At 34.7% G+C, this 21,779-nt stretch overlaps 1 protein-coding gene across 2 annotated transcripts; it reads right to left on the bottom strand.

Annotated features, from left to right (window-relative positions):
* Positions 1-3,343: 3,343 nt before the first annotated feature.
* LOC100159203 (zinc finger X-linked protein ZXDB) lies at positions 3,344-19,565 on the bottom strand. 2 transcript variants are annotated; one of them, XM_016807413.2, is made up of 2 exons: positions 11,713-14,574; positions 3,344-7,430 (listed from the first exon to the last, which is right to left on the bottom strand). In XM_016807413.2, exons 1-2 carry the CDS (start codon positions 11,795-11,797, stop codon positions 5,071-5,073), a joined length of 2,445 nt encoding a protein of 814 aa, XP_016662902.1. In that variant the 5' UTR covers positions 11,798-14,574; the 3' UTR covers positions 3,344-5,070. The 2 variants fall into 2 exon arrangements, with proteins under 2 accessions (XP_016662902.1, XP_016662903.1); XM_016807414.2 differs by lacking the exon at positions 11,713-14,574 and adding an exon at positions 18,447-19,565 and having other exon boundaries at positions 3,345-7,430.
* Positions 19,566-21,779: the final 2,214 nt, after the last annotated feature.

The raw sequence follows: 21,779 nt of genomic DNA, 5'->3' as shown, positions 1-21,779 counted from the left end.
CAATACATACATTGTTCCACTCAAAATCTAAAATAATATTGTAATAGCACTAATAAGTAGTGATGGGCACTGGGTAAATACCCGATGGGTAAGAAATTTATTTCGGGTAAATACCCATGATATAAATACCTATCCAAAATCGGGTATTTATTTTTTTTTTATCGCACCGAGGGCCGTCACACTGCTGAAGTTGGTGTGCGTGTGCGTGTTTGGCGACTACCGTGTGCTATAAATATTTTACTTAATTTTTTCAAAATCAATGCTAAATCCTTTATTTTCTATAGCTGAAGAAATTAAAATTGTAGCTGATATTAAAAAAAGAAAACTATTTATATTAGGAACAGTTCATTTAGCTGCTGAATTACTAGATCCGAAAACTCAAGGCTGTAAACTAAATAGTAATGAAAGAATTGATGCTTTAGAATTGATTTATGAATTAGGAATTTTAATGGGAGTAAATATTATGGAAGACCTGTCAAATTATTAATCAAAAAATGAGAAATTTTCAAAAAAATTTTTTTGGGAAAGTTCACTTTTATCTGAACCCTGAAAATGGTGGCAGTTTCTTAATCATATATCACCACTATCTAAAGTTACTGTCAGAATTTTGTCTGCTCCTTGTACTTCAGCTGCTACGGAGAGAACGTTTAGTAAATTTTCTTGGATACACAATAAAAAGAGAAATAAATTAACTACTGAAAGAGCTGGAAAATTAACTTATCTGTCTTACAACTGAAAACTAAAAAATTAAATGTGTAGTATTTCTAAAAAAAATGAAGAAAGCTCTAAAAATTCTTCAGTAGTTATAGAAGAAGTACAAAGTTCATCTAATTATATTGCCCCAATGAATACAGAACAGTCTTCAAGCTCTCAAAGTGATTCAGATAGTGATCAAACTGTAATTTATGATGATACTAGTAGCGATGGAGAATTAATATCTTCTTCCGATCAAGATGATCAGAGTTTTTTACTTTTTAATTAAAGAATTTTATTGATTTTGTTATGTTTTATTCTTTTATACCATGATGATGTATATTATAAAAATTATAATTTGTTTTTATTTTATTTCAAATAATTAAAGCTTTAACACTACATAAGTTTTTAGCCTGATTTTATCTTAATATTTAATTACAAATTACAAGTAACATTGTATTAGGTACATTATATTGGTAAATGGTTTTACAATTTATTTAATATTGAAATAAAATAGAATAAACGCAATTAAAAAAAAATACCGGGGTATTTATTTTAAATACCGGGTAAATACCCTTGTTATTTACCCTAAATTTATTTATCGGATATTTACCCATCACTACTAATAAGTAATAACAGAATAATTTTCCCATTTGGGATTCCGTCGATACAAAAAACGTCCCATGTAATAATACCCAATTTTTTCGGGACATAAAATTTTTAAAAAATCGGCCTTCTGCATTAGATAATCTACAGAAACAAATTTTAAAACTATGTGTATTAAATTTTAATTTGAAAAAATTCAATATTTGTAGAAATATTGTATAAATAGTCAAGTATTTGCAACATTTTGTAATGGTTTATTTTGTTTTTTTTTTAAGCATACTAGGAAGATATTTTAATGTCACCTAGCAGATTTTTTGATTAATGCAAATTACACATTTACACTTTTAATCACATAGAAGGTATTTCATAAACCATTAACTATAGTAGGTAGAACACACCAACACGTGGAAGTTTTTATTTATAAGTTTTCATTAATTCTGAGATGAAAATATTATGCAATAGTCCATTATCAAATTATAGCTTATTTTTTTCTGAATCCAGGGACTCCAAAGCCTCAACATCTTAAATTTGGTACATAAGACTCATAAGTCATAAGAGGTCAACGACCATATTATTGATAATATTATTATAATGGTAATTATATATATGGTATATACGTTATAATATATCAGTAATCATATAATATTGCTATTAACATTAGCACATTAGCTACTATAGTTTATCAGTTTAACTTACCGACTTAGTGTACTTGTACTTTGTAGGTAGGTACCTACTTCATACTTGTAACATTATAAATATAGTCCATATACCGTACCACAATGGATTAAAACTTCAATCAACAATAATTTGTTAACTTTTCTGGAACTGATTGCGTAATTCCAACAGCCGAATTTTTTTATTCAATGAAAATTAGATGGAAGTAGTTACCGGTATCATCGTGACCGGTGACAGTGTGAAGATATAATAATAATGGTCCAAGCCGCTGTTGTTCAGATTCAAACAAGAACAACTCTTGTATATAAAATAATACAGTTGTGGTGGCAATCATCATCATCATCATGAGCTTCCAAAATTAGTATTCCTGATAACGTTTGAACGAGTATCGAGAACAAAATACCAAAAATGTTGAGACAAACTAATAATACACTTTTAGTTATAGGAACTCGGTACGGTCTCGGTCACGTTGTAAAACGGCGATTTGTGCACGCAGATCTCCCATGATAGCTCTCGGCTTGATGAGACTTCAATGCCGGGCACAAACATTGTCAATTAAAAAAGTACACACAATTTTTTGTTATATTAATGAGGTAGGTACTTGATATTTATTTTCGAATAAAGTCTGCACAATGTAAAATACAATCCATTTCAAACATTCAAAAACAGAAGGAAAAAAAATTTAAAAATGATAATAATGAATATTATACTATTCTATAAACACTAAAATTTAGTATTTCTAAAGACTAAACATTAAACTATAGGTAGTATATAAATGTAATGGCTACATAATATTTGTACATACGTAGGGATACAAACAAATTTCCATCGTCACAGTACGCCAAAAACCGTATATATATAGTGTGTCAAAAACTAGGGAAACACCGACAAATGAAATAATAACGTTAACAAAAGTTTCCATACTTTTTGACACACAACACACATATATGGTTTTAGAAGTTTTAAACAATGATAAAAGATTTTTATATTAGCTACATTAAAAATTAAAAAATAATAATATTCATAATAATGTACCTATTTAATAATAATAAAAATAATAATTATAATAATAATAATTGTTTTTGTTTTTTCAAACAATGATAAACCAAATTAATAAGAATGAAAAAAGCACTTACTCCTTACGAGGTCACATTAATGTTCACTATAAGTATATTATGTATTTGCACCATCAGTTGAACAAGTTTTACCCGTATTATAATATAATAAGTTAAATTAATGCAAAAAATAAAAATAATTATAAACAAATAAATATTTATAACATATAGATATTTTAAAAAACTACTTAAACGACAATTATATTATTAGTGTCTTTCAAATATAAACTATATATTTATAAATGTTTATTATATTCTAATAATAACGTTTACAACGTATATAATATATATATATATATATATATAATATATAATGTATAGTTGTTCAAAATTACAGCGTTTTTTCTCTCTCTTTTTATACGTAAAACACAGATGTTTCTAGGTCGTACTTAATATTCTCGTAACGGTAAACATAATAATTGATCTATATTTATGTGTAATAATCAACATTGTAAAGGTATGGACTAATTAACAATGATTTTATCGTAGGAACATTAAATGCAACATATTTCTTTGTAGAATAATATTAATGCGTTCCTACAGGTTTTACAGAGATATTAAGAGATCCAAAATCAGTACATTTACATACACTTCGTATCTATATATTATTATATAACACATTGTACTTATTGTAATATTGTATATTATACACAAATACGAAGACAGTCAATGTATTTACATATTAAAAAATAATTTCTAACAAAATACATATTGTTGATTGACGCTGATATACATTAAAAAAATTGTTTACAATTAAATTAAATTATTATAGTACAGTAGACTCAATAGAATCTCGAAGGCCAACAAAAGAAAAAAAGATACGATTAAGTTCGACGTGTTCGAAAAATTCGTGATGTTGAAGTTCGAATAATATCGAACGTCTACTGTAAGTTATGTGTATGTGTGAATGTGAGTACAAATACTCTCTCACACACACACACACACACATACACGCATATATTATTTTCACACACAATAAATATAATAATAATTTAAATATAAATTGGTCCTCAGTGAGTTTCGTCACTTTAGGATAATATGATTTGTACTGTTTTTTTCTAATTATAGGCAATTAATATATAAGGCATACAAATGAGGTAGATGATTTTCCATTTTGTATTATTTTAATTACGTTAATAATTACTAAACTTAGTCCTATGCACCTAGTAAAAGAAATAAAACAATGAAACTACACAACTTGTTGCATTTTAATAGTGTTTAAATAATATGCAATTTAATATTAATAATAATTATATTATAGCAAAAACTGCTCGACAGACTTTTTGTTCCTCTAGCGAGAGAATGTAATTAACTACTACCCGTATGATTTCATTATTCTATATTATTTTATATTATTAGTAATATATAGACTAAAATTGAATAAAAAAAAAAGAAATAATGCATAACAGCATATTTTTTTTAACTATTTACGAAAGGAACGTCCAAGGGAAACGCGTACGAAGAATCGAAATATTTGTTAAAAAATAAATAATAATAATTATAATAATAATAATAATAATAATAATAATAATACAATTAGTTCTAAAACGTAGAAAATAATAATAATTATATATATTTATACTCCTGTTTTTTGATAACAACTATCGGAACCCTTCCTATACGTCGTTCCCCCGCCCAGTGGCACGGTTCACTTAATAATATTTTGGTAAATAATGTATTATCATATCACAGATACTAAAATAATAAATGTTTCCTTTCTATAACACTAATGACGTAAAATAATAATATTAAACTTGACTATTATCATTTGGGCAAATAAAGTTCCACGTTATTGTATAATGTGTACGTACGTTGCGAAAAAATAATATTAAGATTTGGGATAGTCACATAATAATAATTATTATTATAGTAATTATTCTAATACGCAGTTATAATAATAGTAATATTATAAATAAGTAAAATAATAATAAATTGTGATGATAATATTATTAAATATATTATATACTACGATCATTTACGTTTAAATTGAGGCTTTGTTGGCGTACTGTATTACCGAACTGTAGCGGCTGCACTGCGCCTCTTTCTTGGCGGTGGTCTCCATCGACTTGAGTATCATTTTTGACCGTTTCCGCGGTGGCAGGCTCAAGTGATCCCGATCGTTGGGTTGCGCGGGCGGCGGTGGCGACGGTTGTGACGGTGGTGGCGGCGACGGCACCGTGGTCAATGACACCAAGGGTGGCATATCCACGGTATCGTCTTCGGTGGTGTACCGGACGGGCGATACGACTGCGCGATCTTCGCTAGCCATCATCATGACGTAATCCACGTGCTGCTGTCGCTGTTGTTGTGCAGCTGTCTGCATCGTGTGGAACGACTGTTGCTGCTGCTGTTGGTGTTGTCGCTGCTGCTGTTGGTGTAGTTGCTGCTGCTGCTGTTGTTGTTGTTGGAGTTGCTGCTGTTGTTGTTGCTGTAGGTGGTGTTGTTGCAGTTGCTGTTGCAATTTCTGTTGCTGTTGTTGTTTTTGTTGTTGTTGTTGTTGTTGTTGTTGCTGCTGAAGTTGTTGCTGTTGCTGCTGTTGTTGTTGTAATTGCTGCTGCTGCTGTTGCTGTTGTTGTTGTTGCTGTTGTTGTTGTTGTTGTTGTTGTTGGTTTTGTTGCTGTTGCTGTTGTTGTTGTTGTTGTTGAAATTGGTGTCGACGAGTGATTGGTGGCGGCGACACGTCCATGGTGAGAGTCATCGAGCCCGAAGAGCTGCTTGCTGGACTCGGAGGTTGGTCACAATTGTATTCATCGTCATCTTCGTCATCGTCGTAATCACTACGTTTCCGGTTTCTGCCTGGTAACCTGGGGTATAAGTACTGACACAGCTTGTTAAGTTCAGTGTCTACGTCAGCGGCACCCATCACCATCACGTCGTCATCGTCCTCTTCGTCCTCGTCATCTTCGTCATCATCGGATTTTCCAACACCACCATCATCGTCTTCCCGAACCATTACTACAGCAGCCGACGACTGCTGCAGGAGTAGATTGGTGCGTTTCGGTTCGTCAGACAGCTGAAGCAATACCGCAGCGGACGTGGCCACTGTTGATTTGTTGTTCTCCTTATCGCTACCGCAGCTCGACGAAGTCTCACCCTCGGATGCCGCTTCTTTTTTGGACGAAGACTGCACAGTGATGACCAGTGCACCCGCGGCCGCAGCCGCAGCAGCACTGCCGGTCACCTGGGTAGCCGCGGCGGCCGAAACCGCTCCACTTCCACCGTTGTCCGAATGACTCTTGATGTGGCTCTCCATGGTCTTCTTGGACGTGAACGTGCCATTGCAAATCGTGCACTTGTACACTTTCTCGCCATAATGCGACACCTGGTGGAGCTTGAGCACGTGGTTGTAGCCGAAAGACTTGCCACATATGTCACACGAGTACGGCTTCTCGCCTGTGTGCGTGCGTGTGTGCACTTTGAGCTGCTTGGAGCACGTGAACCCCTTGTCGCACGTTTTGCACACGTACGGTTTTTCACCCGTGTGAGTGCGTATGTGAATGACCAGCTGGCCGCTCTGGATGAACGTCTTGTCACAGAACGAACACTTGTGTGGCCGTTCACCAGTGTGTATGCGCATGTGCCGGTGCAACTTGCCACTGTGCTCGAACGCCCGTTCACACACATCACATTTGTACGGCCTCTCCTTGGTGTGGATACGCCGGTGCACGCTCAGGTTCTCTTTGACCGAGAACGGTTTGTCACAATACTCGCACTTGTACGGTTTTTCACCGGTGTGCGTTCGGTAGTGTCGGGTCAACCGAGCTGGTACTGTAAACGACTTGCTGCAGTAGTTGCACTGAAACGGGCCGTCCGTTGTCGTGTCCTTCACGTGAGATCGCAAGTGATTTTGAAAAGCGTTTTTCTGCATGAATACCTTGTGGCATACGTTGCACTGCAAAGACTTGTCGGACGCCGCAGTGGCCGTGTGAGATGACGGAAGTACAGCCGGCTCGGCCGCAACCGCCGCGGCCGCCGTCTTAGCCGAGTCGATGGTCACGGCCGCCTCTTCGACCACCGGCGTTATGGTAAACACCGGCAAATCCGGGCTGCACACCACGCGCTTGATAGCCGCCGCCGCCGATCCCTCGGAAGCGTTTTCTGCGACGTCGATAGCCGTCTTTTGGTGCAGTTGCTGTTGTTGTTGTTGTTGTTGTTGTTGTTGTTGTTGTTGTTGATTGTGTAGGGTTCCCGTTGTAGCAGTGGCTGGTTTCAACGGGCTGAGAGTACAGTCAATGCCAACACGAACAAATTCTGTCGATCCTCCTCCACCAGACGAACTCAATATTGGCATTTCCCCATTGATAAGTTCTACCATTTCGGATACATGACCCAAAACATTTTCTATAAACATAAATAAAAAACAAAATGTCATGTTATCTCTATTTAACGATCACGGTATATGATTGGTACAAGGTGAACAAATAAGTCACACAAAACTAAATACTGGGACCATACCTATAATTTTCATTAATAAGTTTATTTTATTTGTTTTAAATAATACCTAGTGATTTATTATAATATTGAATTGATTATATTTAACTAATAATAGCTTATAAGTTATAACTGTTATATAATATTTAACATGCCGGTTTTATAATCTCTGCGCCTACATCGTGTTTACATTTTGTATCATTAGGAAGACGTAATAATGCCAACATTCATTATATATCAGCTGGTCTTCAATATAGGTTTCTACTTGTGAAACAATTTTACGCATACACCATACACGCAGCTTGAAAGGGTGGGTTACCGAAGTATAAACATCTATTTTGTGGTTGTATCATATTTTGCGTGTGTACGAGACTATATGGAATAATTTTTGTGGAAGATACTCATTTAGTTTTGACCAATTATATTACATTATGTATCACATAAGTAGTTTATTTTCAAAATTGAACACAAAGACCAAAGTCAAAACTCACAATTACAACGCTTAAAAGAAACATGGCAACACGATGCGATTTTTATTAGATCAAATTGTACATAGTAATATAATAATAATGTCGACATGTCGTACAACTGGACAAATATCCTTTCCCCGAGTGTTGTATTATATTATATGTTATAATAGATATCATATTAGGCTCGCAGTAATAATTTAATATTTGTGTGTGTGCATATTGTAATATTTTAAAAGCTCACGCCTTTATAATACGTGAAATACGGTTGTAATGTATAAACGCATAAACTTATATCAGTACACAAAGCGACGCGCCACTGCCGTTTTATTTTCGATGAAATAATGTTTAGAATAGTATTATTGTTATACACTCTTCATATAATCGTTGTCGCATCATTGTGTCGTATTTATGCACGGGTCGTTAAGTATAAAAGCTTACTGTGTGGAGATACGTGCGATTAATGATTCCAGCTATATATTATAATGCACGTTAATTGTTTGACGCATTTACGTAGGTACTACAGTATTTTTTTCACACGGTAAACTCTCTTGTCATTGCTGAAATTAATTCATAATTTGTATTGGTTTTTAAGGACAGTGAGAGAAGGTATTATTATACATGAACAAACAGTTTGTACAGACAATGAGTTGAGTGCATACTGCAGAAATAGTTTGGATATTACACTAAAGTATTAAAATTATGTCATCCAGTATATTCATATACCCAATAAATTGAGTGCATTAGGTTACACACATTTTTAAGGTAAATTGTTGTATCTTTGGAATATGTATGTTATAGAACCATTGTATCATAACAATATTACTTATATATTTTTATACTCTTCGCTATTTTGTATAAACCTTATAATAAGTAGGTAATAATACCATTAAGATAAAAATTTGATTTTTTTTATAAAAATATAGGGAGTTTAAATTATAAATGTTATTAGTATTTTCAAAACACAACAATTTACCAAAAATGTGTGTAGCCAGTTAAATGAATCACCCTGTGTATATTTCATAGTCAGTTATTTTGTGGAAATAAAAATAAACCGTGTTTTATACAATATAATATTCATTACTCATACCTACAGTACAGATGACCTGTCTAGAGCACGCAGGCTGCGGGGTATATAATATTTATAATATGTATAGATATTATATTACAAACAGAATAATTTTATTTTTCTTCGTCGTACTGAGGACCGACGGCGTACTTTTGGAGAAAATGTTAAAATTACTTTTTGTTGTGTGACGGTTGTGTATTCAAATCAAAGAAATGTTTGCTTGACATCGATTTATTGATATTATTCCAGCCGTATATAACGATGATAGTAATGAGCACGTGGAACATGAAAATATATCGGCATTCAGTAGCATAAAAAAAATCACAAATGTGGGAGGAGATTAGCAAAATACTGTATTTTGCACGCAAGACGCAGACGCCCGTGAATTGCCTATTCGTGACGCCGCGCCACGCGAAACTCGCGAATTTCCGGATGTTTATTATAACGAAGTTACGAAAGTTCAACACTATTCTGAAACGTGTAGATAGATTTTCAAAACAAATCGACGTGAAAGAAACGTTAACAGTTGGAATATTATGAATAAATCCTATATGGCTATATTATTATTCCTACTTACAGGACACTTCATTATTAGACATACCAACATTCTTGTATATAGAAAAACAAAACGATGATATTTCAAATTAAATCAAAATGCTTTTTAAAGAAAAAGGGTATGTTATACTTAATATTTTTTTTCCTATTTTTCTATACAGAAATACACATAGGAACACCAGTCGTGGCATATAATAATATAACTTTTATTACGTACCGCCCCACAAAAATAACGATAAGTTAATATATTTCAAGGTTGTGTATAGGTAGGTACTTAAGCATAATATTATATAATAGGTAGGTGTAAAATGAGTTACAAAAATAAATAATTTTTGTTAATAGGTACAAGAGATTAAAAATGATCAACTATTATTGGTACATGCGTGCATATAAATTACAATCAAAACACTTTAACACGGGCAATAAGAAAACTTAATCGTGTCTTTCCAGTGTTTATTGTTATTATGGAGGGTATTATACTATCACCGAATACTATTTCAGGCTATATATCTAATTGAATGATTTAAAAGGCAAAACAAGGCAAAGGTCTTACATTAAAGATCACGCACATTAAAAATAGAAACATTTCAGTTAGTTAGTTAGCTGTTTCTTATATACAATAATTGAGATAAGTGTTAAAATACGTGTTTTAAATATAATATTAATTCAATTAATAAATATATATAATAATATATTCTCAATAGTTTTGAATCCATAATACAGTTTTTTTTAATACCTATTATTATTTTATTTTTAAATTACAACTAGTATTTTACTTCGCTATTGCTATACTTATGGAAACTATTAATTAATTTCTATAAATTGAAAAGTATCAAATAAAATATAATGCATAAGACCATCCAAAAAAATAAAGTCTTGTCTTTAGGTTTTATCCAGGTTTTATATTTATTTATCTACACATATTTTTTTATTTCTTGCTATTTTATCTAATAAACTCTTAAATTTATGATTAATTCAATGTATATCATGAAGGAACTTACTCACTACAATTTAAGTATAAAATGTATCTTTAAAATACAATAATATTAAAATCTATTAGGTGATCAAAATATAAACATTTAATTAATAAATAAATAAAATTAACATGGAAAAAAATATAATAGATTTCATTTTAAATTGGTAAAATGTATACATAATTAATCGAGATAAATTTTTAGATTATTATTATTTATTATAGTTTGTACATACAATGTCATATTAATAAAATTAAAATTTTCTTCGCTTTTGTATTTTATCATAATCAAATCTATAAAATTCATATTTAAGACGAAAAATTAAAAACATTATATCTTCGTACTTAATTAAATGATGCCCAATAAAAATTTGATTGCTTAGGTATTTATTAATAGAAAATATCAATAACAATTTTACTTGAATGTTAAACATTTAAAACGTATTTTTAAATACCTATCAAGTTAATAACGAACTTAATAGTAATTATTATATTGAATAATGCTTATTTTTATTTTTATTTTCCAATCCTTGGTAGTATAACTGTTATTAATTATCGATTAATTAATTTGAAGTTATTTTCTATGATACCTATGAACAATACAGTTATAAAATTTACAAAAAAAATAACGAGGAATATAATATAGTTATTTTATTGTAGTTAATTAATCACTCATAACCATAAGACGATAATTATTCATAACCGAATATCCACGTGTACATCGCGAATATAATACATTGTAACATTTTGCTACGTCAACTATATACGGGCTATATATCTATAATAGTATACACATCAAACGTAGACAGTTTTACGTATCACTACATCAGAATTCAAATGGAATAAAAAAAAAATTATTATTCTCAACAAAAACTGAAAACGTAAACAAAATTCAACGTCTCTGGACAAAGCAAACTGCATTGGCACACCAAAGTATTAGAAAGGTGTGCTTAAAAAATTTGAAAAATAAAAGAATTAAAAAAAAATCGTCTGTCGTCCGTTTTCGGTATTAGAACCGTAAATAGTCTACAATGCGTGTGTGTCGATGACATCGGACGACAACGGGAATAATAAACGAAAAAAATGAAACTGAAATTAAAACGTGCGTTTTTTTTCTATAGTTCTTACCGCCGGCGTTTTTGTTGTTGTTTTTGAGGTTCAGCCAGAAATTTTTTATCCACTGTTTTTGCGACTTGTCCCAAAGCTGAGCCATTTTTCACTGGGGCATTCCTCCGTGGTTACTGACAGCAGGGAGACGAGCGCGCGGGACCAGAGACTAGACGAGACTAATAGTATAATGTAGTGACTATACTGCAACTATGCAGTTACTCTCTCTTTCTCTCTCTCTCTTTCTCTTTCTCACACAATATACATATGTTTTGTATATATGCGAGCGGTGCAGCTGCTCACGGCCGTCTTAGGAGAGGGGAAGAGAACGAAAAGAGGAGATGGAAAGATCGGCAGAGAAAGATGAATGATAAACAAATTTAATAGAGAAAAAACAACTAAAAACTAGGAAATTGTGAAAACTCGTGATAAGCAGTACGCGACTATGCAGGTGAACGCTTGCGGTACGAATGTTGCGCGATGATGCGGACGTGCAGTATATAATATACGATATTATCGCACGGTCGCGGGACCGCGGCCAACAGTCAACAGCCTACTGAAGCCCCGAAGGCGGCGGGAGCGTTCCGTCCGAAACGGTCTCCTCTCTCGGTTTCCCGGCGGCACGTGTATACGGACGTTCGCAAGTGTGCGTGTGTGTGCGTGTGCGCGCGCGAGCGAGCGAGTGAACGAGCAAGCAAGCAAACAGCAGTGGCGGCGGCGGCGTCAACGGCGCGCGCGTTTACACTGCCTATGTCGTCGAGTATTATTGTGGTGTTATGGTGCCTCCCCACGCGAGCGGCGATTCGTGCTTTGGCGGCGACGATAGCATTGCGTGCGTGCGTATTTAGCCTATTCCCGAGTGCGTTTGTGCGTGCGCTGCGTATATAGTACTGTGTATATATATACCTATGTATAAATATAGTGATATATGTGTGTGCTCACGCACCCGCGATAAGAAGAACCACGGACTGCCGACTGGAACCGAACGCGGCCGAACGCCGGCCCGCGAGGGAATCGGCGCGGGGAAGTGGTGGAGCAGCGCACTGCGCGTATTTACGCTCGCGAACCGTAGGGGGAAAATAATAACGTAACAAACCCGAAAATACGGAGGTCATCGAACGACGACAAAGCCCTCGATTCGTCCTTGTTCCCCTGCATGCGACTATATGCACACTACACAGTGAAGAATGGGGTAGGTAGGTATGAGGATTGGGGTGAAAAACAACAGCGATAATATTAAAAGAATATTCCTGTGGTAAGAATAAAAACTTATCGCCGACCTCAGCTGCTGCTGATGCATCAGCCCACCTGCCGGGTACACGTGGAGTATAGGGTTGTTTTGTCGTGTGGGAAACGCGAGCCCTGACCGCCGCCCGCGAAAGAACACACGATAAATGCCGGCGTGGCGGGTGTCTCATCTTGGTCCCAACGCATATCATTAAAACATTATACAACCTTGGCGAATGACGATGATCGTCGCCGGTATTAATAGAACGATTTTTTTTTTTCGAGAAAGGAAAAACAAGGTTTTGATTTTTTCGTTACGACGTGTTCTGCAGTAACGACCGCGGGACACCGGTGCGTTGACCCCGGTGAATCACACGCACCGCGCACGCACACGCGAGCCAATAAGTCGGGCATTGGGGTCGGGATACCAACGACGACGACGACGACGAAAACGATCGCGGCGGCGTTTATTCTCCGAAAAAAGGGGCGCGCCTGCATTTGGACGGTCCGGGGTTCGTTGACACGGCCGTTCGGGAGCAAGCGCGTGTGCATCTGCCGAATTTTTATTTTATTGTTGTTCTTGTCGAAAACGCAGTACGCACTACGCATGCACGCAGGAAGGCAACGTACGTTTCATTGCCGATGGAGAGAAAGAGTGAAAGACCGGGACGGGAGGAGAGCGAGAGAGAGTGAGCGAACAGTGATAAAAAAATGAACCCAACAAATTACACATGATCGCGCGCTTGCATAGTATAATAGTATATAATAACAATAGTGATTGTACTAATATTATAATAATATCATATTAGTTTTTGATATACGCATAACGTATAAAATTATAATAGTACATAATATTAACAATAATAACATGGCATAGGCCACATCGGTGGCGGACATATGTGGGAGACCCGGCGTAACACCGAGTGCTCGTATGCTGATACCGTCGTGAGATTGTCACAGTACTACTATTACTACTACTACTACTAATAATAATAATAATAAATGGGTCACGGAAAAATAAAAAAAAGCTACAAACAATTATTATTATCGCCAATTATTACAATCGTCGCGTGGTGTCGAGTAGTGTGCACACTGCACACACGTCACACGCGGACGTTTTAACTATTATCATGAGTGCTGTTGCAGTCGGTCGTATCGCGCGCATATAATGTCGTCGACGCGGTTATGAAAAAGTCGGCTTAAAAAACGAGATAACAATAATATCGCTTTATGCGTACGTCGACGGCGGCGAGATTCTGCTATGCAGGCAGTAGTGGGAACAGAATTGGAGTGTGTATAGTTATGCAACGCGCAAATCGTAACACGAAATATTTTCATTAGGCGATACGGGCGTCTGAGAGTGCGGGAGTCGCGGTGCAGAACATGCGTGCGGCGGCGGCGGCGGCTAGTGTAACCTTTCCCAATGCATCGGTGCGGCGGCGGCGCGGGCCGGCGGTTGTGGAGGAGCCGGACTGCCGTTTAGGTGGGCCTCCACCGTCGGTAAAAACGCTGGTCCGACGCCTACACGTGGCCCCCGCGAACGGTTCCCCGGCCACGCGAGGCCGCCGCCGCCCGAACACCGACCTCGACAACGCGGCGGAGAGTGTGGAACGCGTTCGTATAATATTATAATGTGAACCCCGCTCGCCAATCCAACCCGCCACAATACCCTTTCCCACCCACAAACGTCGCCGCCGACACGCACTACACAATAATACATTTATTATTCGCACTGGAAATTCGCTTCTTTTGTATTATATATATATATATTTATTTTTTTAGACGCTGTCCCCGCCGCCGCCACCACCGACGGTCGTCGTGTAGTCAGTCGCCGCCGCTTTTGTCTCTATACGCCAAACACAGACGGCATCGAAGGTTTCGAAAAAAAAAACCAGCACCTATATACGCATATTATATTATACTATGTTGTACACTGCTTCGATATTTTTTGCGCGTAGTCATTTTATAATTTTTTCTCCTGCTTGTATGTGTCGTACTGCCGTAGAAGTCTTGGCCCACGGTGGTGGTCATGTCGTACGCGCTTACACGACGCACCATAGTAATAAGTATAAGTGCGTTCATAATAACATATATATACTAATATATCGTATTACCCGGTTCGACGACGACGCCCCGTTTGTGTGAAAGAGAGTTCGTTGCCCTCGAAAACAACCCCTAATGCGTCGGGTCGGCTGGTGGGTAGGTAATATTATGCGAAGAGATTGGGAGGGGGTTGTAAATGGGTGTGTGTTTATATTGTTATTATTGTGCGGTACACGAGCCGGCCGGCGATTGACGGATATTATCCACGAAATGTCGGCTCGAAGACCCGGTTTGCTATCGGTTTTGACAATGAGAAAAAATAATAAAGAAAACAAAGTGATGTGGTAAAGGACTAAGATGATAACAATATGGACGAGTATAATGTACCTATGATGTGTATACGTATTACGACAATACTATTTCAACGTAAACAGGGGAGACGCATATAGATAGTGTGTGAAGAAACATTATAATAATATATTATATAAACAAACACGGGCCATAAATATAATGTTCATTGTAATTTGTAACCGTTTACGATCAGTATCAGCTCCACGCGTATTACGCGCGCCGCGTTATCGGCAGACCGGCTACCTGTCGCCGTATAACATAGAAAATACATATAGAATACCCTAAATAGGTAATACGTAACATAATATTATAAATTGGCAATGTACGACCTTTTTCCTAATTTAATTATTCCATATTTAGCTTGGCGGACAATTGTGTTGATATTAATATTAATATTTTATATTTTAATAGTTTTGTTTAAACTAGACCTCGTAATAATTTATAAATAGTATAAAAATATATAATATACAATAAATAGTTAAACGCCAAAATTCCAAATTATGTTATGTTTATTCGCAAGTCAAGGGACTATAGTTATTATCGTTTCCCATTGACTTCTGCGTTTTGACGACTGCACGCGCAGTGTATATGAAATAATGTTTTTATGGTAATGTACTACCTACTACCTACTTATAATGTGTATATTTTTATTATTAAAATATTTTATTGTAAAATAGATATCAGCTTTCACAAACTAATTAATTATTATACCTACAATAATCAAAAAACTCTACTTTGAATGAATTAAATTATATAGTATATCACGATAGAACGATAGGCTTAAATCTTAAATTATGAACTAATTTAATAATATAATTTCTTTTATATCTAATTTATTATTTACTACTAAAATTATCAACATACATTTTAAAAAAATCAGTAACAATTATTTTTATTGATTTATTTTATTATTATTAGTGTTATATATTTATATCTTTACATTAATGAATAATGAATACAATTATTATCAGAGCATTATAATTTAAAAATGGCTAATTTTTAATGTGTTCTTGTCATTTATCGGAGTGGTAATAAATTACTAATAAAAACCATTTAATTTAAAATAATTTAATGTTTTCTGATAACCTTTAAACCTATCCATCGTTCAGAAATAAAATCAGGAAATGTCGCTCCAATAGTCCAATTCAGTGTCCAGACATATGAGAACAAGACTTAAATTAAATTACTGTTTACATATTATTTTATACGAAACTTATATTGCTAGTTGCTACACAATATTCACATTATGTATGTAAATTTAATAACAAATTAAACCAAACGTTGTCCTGATATGCATTGATATTGTATTGATTTATTGTATACTATATTTAATCAGTCCATACAACTTAGTACGCTATTATAGTAGGTACCTAAATACTTTTATTCTTATAACTATATATTTGTATTGATTATGATTTTACAACATTTTTTGAATATTTAGCAATTCTGTTCAACAAACTATCAAAATTTAAACTATGATTTTAAAAGTGCACAAACTCTCTTAAAAACATGTTCAAGACTATTACATTTAAAAATAACAGTTTAAATAAAAAATTTATAAGTTATTATAACTTGTATATAGGTATAAGGATGAGATTTGAATGCCCTGAAAAATTGCAAAATTTCGAAAATGCAAAATTCCCTAAAAATGCCTAAAAAATATAATTTTTAATTACAAATTACAAAATAATTATCAGTATTTCTTAAAACACATCATCCATTTGCGAACCTATTTAGAACACCAGAAAGAAAATGATATTCCAACAAAATCCCATCTCTACTTCCAGTGTACTTTCCATCTATACTAATAACTTATAATATTTAACTTCGCCAAATAACTCCACTATAACTCTACGCCAAACTATACTACACGTAATTCGCCACGTCACATATCATCTACATGCTTCATTGCACTCGTTCTGTTTTTCCGTTTCCCAAACTGTAGGAACTTATAGGACATATAGAATTCAGTCGCTAATAACTATAGAAGTACATAATACAACACCCAGTTAACAATGAAACTATTAATTTAAGTAATGCAGCAACAAATGGTTTTCTTTAGTATCTAATCCTCGATCTAATCAGAGAGCATAATTGTTATTAAATGGGTGTATGATTATATTATATCTTTGGAGGCATTAAGCAATTTATTGTATTATAACAATCAGTCATTGATCTGATTCATGTTGGTATTAGTCGCTGGTTAAAACATATAAGATATCGAGTTGAAGCTTCAATATTTATTTATTTATTTTATGTTACGGGCTTAGCTCTTTGACAAATATAGTAACAAAAAAAGTATTGTTGACTTAGGTCAAGATATATTTAAATTATATTTTAGTAAGGACAAAATTAAGATTTATTGACATAGATCGCAACAAAATCAAAATTAAAATATAGGATCAATGATTTCACTGAGAATTACTGCAATACGAGTATACTACGCAACCGAGTTCATAAACACGATCTCCAGCATGTTTTGGCTCCGGTTTTCACATCGACTACCAATATAAGTATTATTGGTATTAGATATAACTTTCAAATTATTTTTTCAATCCATATATACGCGGCGATAATACCATATTCAATTGATTAATGCGTTGGTAAAATTATAATTTAAAAAAGAAGAAAGTATCTAGGTACCTCTCTACCTATATGCATACAATCATTTAAAAATTATATTTAATACTTTTAATCTTTTGAATCCACTGAACTAAAATTTGAAACGATGTTATCATGAATATTTGTGCAGGTAAAAACATTTATGGTGCCACGTTATTTATTTTTAAGCTGTATGTACTAAAAGAAGCTCAAAAAGTAGGTATTTGTGATTAACACATAGGTACTTAGAATTTTTTTTTAAATATAAGTCACTCAATTTTCAATAATCACTCCAATTTGATATTAATTCGATCTACTTATTTAAGCATTTTCATGTTCGAAAAAATACCGCAAATTTGTAATTCAAAATTTTCTTAAACGTATTGGAAAAAAACAGGAAAGATAACATTTATTGTTTTTAAAACTTAACACACAACCTAATGAAACGTATTTTGAACAGTAACTAATACGCAGTATGTTGTGTCATTTTCCAATTATAACAATGGTAAATAAAAAACAACTAATGTACACACCTTGGTTGTTTGCTGATGATTCATGTCGCGATTTTTACTTCAGACGATCATTTTTGACTCGTTCAAATGGCACAGAAATTGGACTTGGTAGAGCAGCAAAGGTACGTGTGTACTACTGTGTGACGTCGGATCGAGTCAGAGGGTTGCGTCGACGGCAGCCGTTGACATAATATTATAACTTCAAGTTGGGCACATTTTCGCGAAGGTTCGGGCACAAATGCATGAGCGCAAGTGTTCCGGAAAATTCCAAAGCGAACGAAATAAAAATAAAAATAACGAACAGTGTGCGATACGAAAACGGCGTGAAAGTTCGGAGGATATGAGGTTTATCGAACAGTATTTGCAAACGGCGAAAAATAAAAATATAATAACAATAATATTAATAGTTAAAAAAAATAATAATAATAATAATAATAATGATGATAATAAATTAATAAATGATAATGTCTAAAGCATACGCGTTTTTGCAGGGCGAAAAAAATTCGCGAACGGCACCGGCCGAAGATCGAAACAGTACCACAACAATGGTTAAGTTAATGGGGACGAGGAACGAAATCCGAACGGAGCCAGCCCGGACTATTTACCTCTCCTTACCTCTTTGGCCGTGCCGACCGCGGCCGATGGCGGAGCGGCGGCTGCCGAAGGGCGCCACGGTTGTGAACCCGGCACAGTGCCGAATTTCGAAGCGCGTGGAGGAGCCGGACCAGCGTTTCTACTGAGTGCGTGCCGCGCGTGGCATCGCTTGCGGACGCACTCACACGCGCCCGCGCGCTCACACGAACACGATCGGTCGGTCGGTCGCGACCGCACACGCACGCGCAAGTCGTCCCACCCGTCCGCCCGTACGTCCACGGTTCGTTCGTGTTGCCGCCGCGTTTCCGCGACGCACTCTCTCGCTCGCTCTTTCGTGCGAACACGCACGCACGCACACATTCACGCAAGCGGGGCGTACGCACTCACGCACGCTCACGCATACATGCCAAAAGGAAAATATAGTAATATTATAATATTACCGTCGGGTCGCGTCTTCGTGGAACAACCGAAAACGAACGCACCGCGGCAGACTCCACCTCACTGTTGGTCGGCGGCGGTGGGGGGAGGGCGCACCGGTTGTCCGAAAAAAAAACTAACCGAGAGAATGAAACAACTAATTGTTGTGAAATACTCACCCAGAGTCGTATTTCTATTGGTCCGCCGCTGCCACGCCACCTGACACTGCTGCCGCCACGGCGATTTTCCACGTACGCGTGTCAACAATCCAAAAATCCTGAGAGATCGCGATCAGCTACGGTCGTCCGCCGTCCACCGCAAATCATTGCTTCGAACCTGTTTGGGTTTTTTTTGTCTTTTCCACAAACCCCCGCTCCTACCCACCACACGTACACGCGTAAAAGAATGCGACTTTAAGTCGTAGGCGACGTAACACCGAGTGGAGTGGACCGTAGGTATACTCACAGGCCACCGCCGCGCCACGCCGATTTGGTTGATTGTTATGAATTTGTTATTTTTTTTTTCGTTTTTTGACTACTCGAAACTTCTAAGGTTCACGAACTGGATTTTTCGATGCTCCCGACGACGTGTTTTCTTACTCCGAAGTCCGCCACCGGCACACTTCCCACCGCCTAGCATAATATTTTACGTTTGTAAAAACTCTGGAGAAACATCTACGCATGTAGACATATAGAATCTACAACGATATTGGAATGTCTATTTATAAAAAAAAATCTCTTGTGTGTTTATGTAACTAAATATTATGCCACGATTTTATACCTGCTCTATTATTGTTTTTTCTTATTTAAAATGTGTGTTACAAAATACAAAGTCTATTATGCTAGTTGTTACTATACCTATTACTTGAATACAAATTATGCATATAACGTAAATATTTTCTTTGCAAAATTCTTGTATTATCTACCATGAAATATAGTATATTATATTTTATTGTTTGTTTATTTATGTACCTACATTACTGCTCTCCACAATTTAATCATTACGTGTTACTGAGATTTAAGAAAAAAAAAAACTTGAACCTAGCTATAATCTATATTATCTGATTACAGTTTATTATTATGTATTCGGTTCGTCATTTACTCAAATTATTTTCAACACTCAGAAATCTACTACTTTATTTTTTAATACGAATACTATGTGTTTTTATATCGACTAGGATTCATTATTATTTTGGTGAAATTCATATTTTTGATTTTAATAACAAATTAATAATATGTTAGACGGCTTTAAACTGGAAAACTATGAAAGTGTTGCATCTAAAACAAGTCATTGCTTAACTTCTGTTTGTTAAATATTAGATAGTTCTTATATTAGTTGTATAATACATTTTAATACAAATAGATCACTAGATCAGGTCTAGTAACAGAATGAGTAAAAAAAAAATGTTATACTACAACTTTGATAGTTGACGCCTAAATAAATTATCTATAGACTTGTTTACTACTTAAAATTATGGGGTTTAAATATTCATAAATGCTTATAATATAAAATACAACAAACATTGTTTTGTAAGCACTTAAATATTATTAGTCGATATATTTATTCAAAAATTAAATATGGTAAAAGTGTATAACAAAAGCATGAGTAGTCAGGGTAGGCAGTTGAGTACTCTGTAAACATTTTTTTGTACACAGTTATGTGTATAATAGATATATATTAATATTATAGGTGTAAAATAAGTATTACGTAAAATAAAAGTTACGTACCTTATATAACATAATATTATTATATATCTATATTAAAAAATGGTTATGACTTATGATTTATAATATTTATACTAAAATAACCGCTAACGTTTGATTTAAAAAAAATAGGTGTACCAGTTATCTATAAATTATAATGTTCTTGGTATGGACTATATGAGTGTACATTTAGTCATTTAGTGTCATTTACTGACTAGTGACTACTATTTACTCGTAGTTTTAATAACTATTATAGTATTAAAAATTTGCAAATAATATGTAACATTAATTTATTTCGTGTAATCATGTGATATTGTAGTACATTTTATCTTATGTGATTGATAATATAATATGAGCGTTTTATCGTAAAAATGGCTCAAAAATGTTATCCCTTCCTGAATAGTTGAAACAGAATTTAAATATAAACTTAAATACTTATATATTATTTATGACCACCCAAACCATAATGTCTGGGTAGTGGGCACGCTTATGTTGTATACAATATTATACACTGTATACCTAACATAATATTATGGTTATATTGGAACAATAATCATTTATATTGTTATTTAGTTTTCTATCAGATTTTCAAGTTGGTACGTTTTTCACTACCCTACGGCTATTCAACAGTATTGAATAA

The sequence above is a fragment of the Acyrthosiphon pisum genome, chromosome X, assembly GCF_005508785.2.
Source record: "Acyrthosiphon pisum isolate AL4f chromosome X, pea_aphid_22Mar2018_4r6ur, whole genome shotgun sequence".
NCBI lineage: Eukaryota > Metazoa > Arthropoda > Insecta > Hemiptera > Aphididae > Acyrthosiphon > Acyrthosiphon pisum.
The sequence above is the reverse complement of the archived record's forward strand: the minus strand, read 5'-3'. Positions and strand labels throughout refer to the sequence as shown.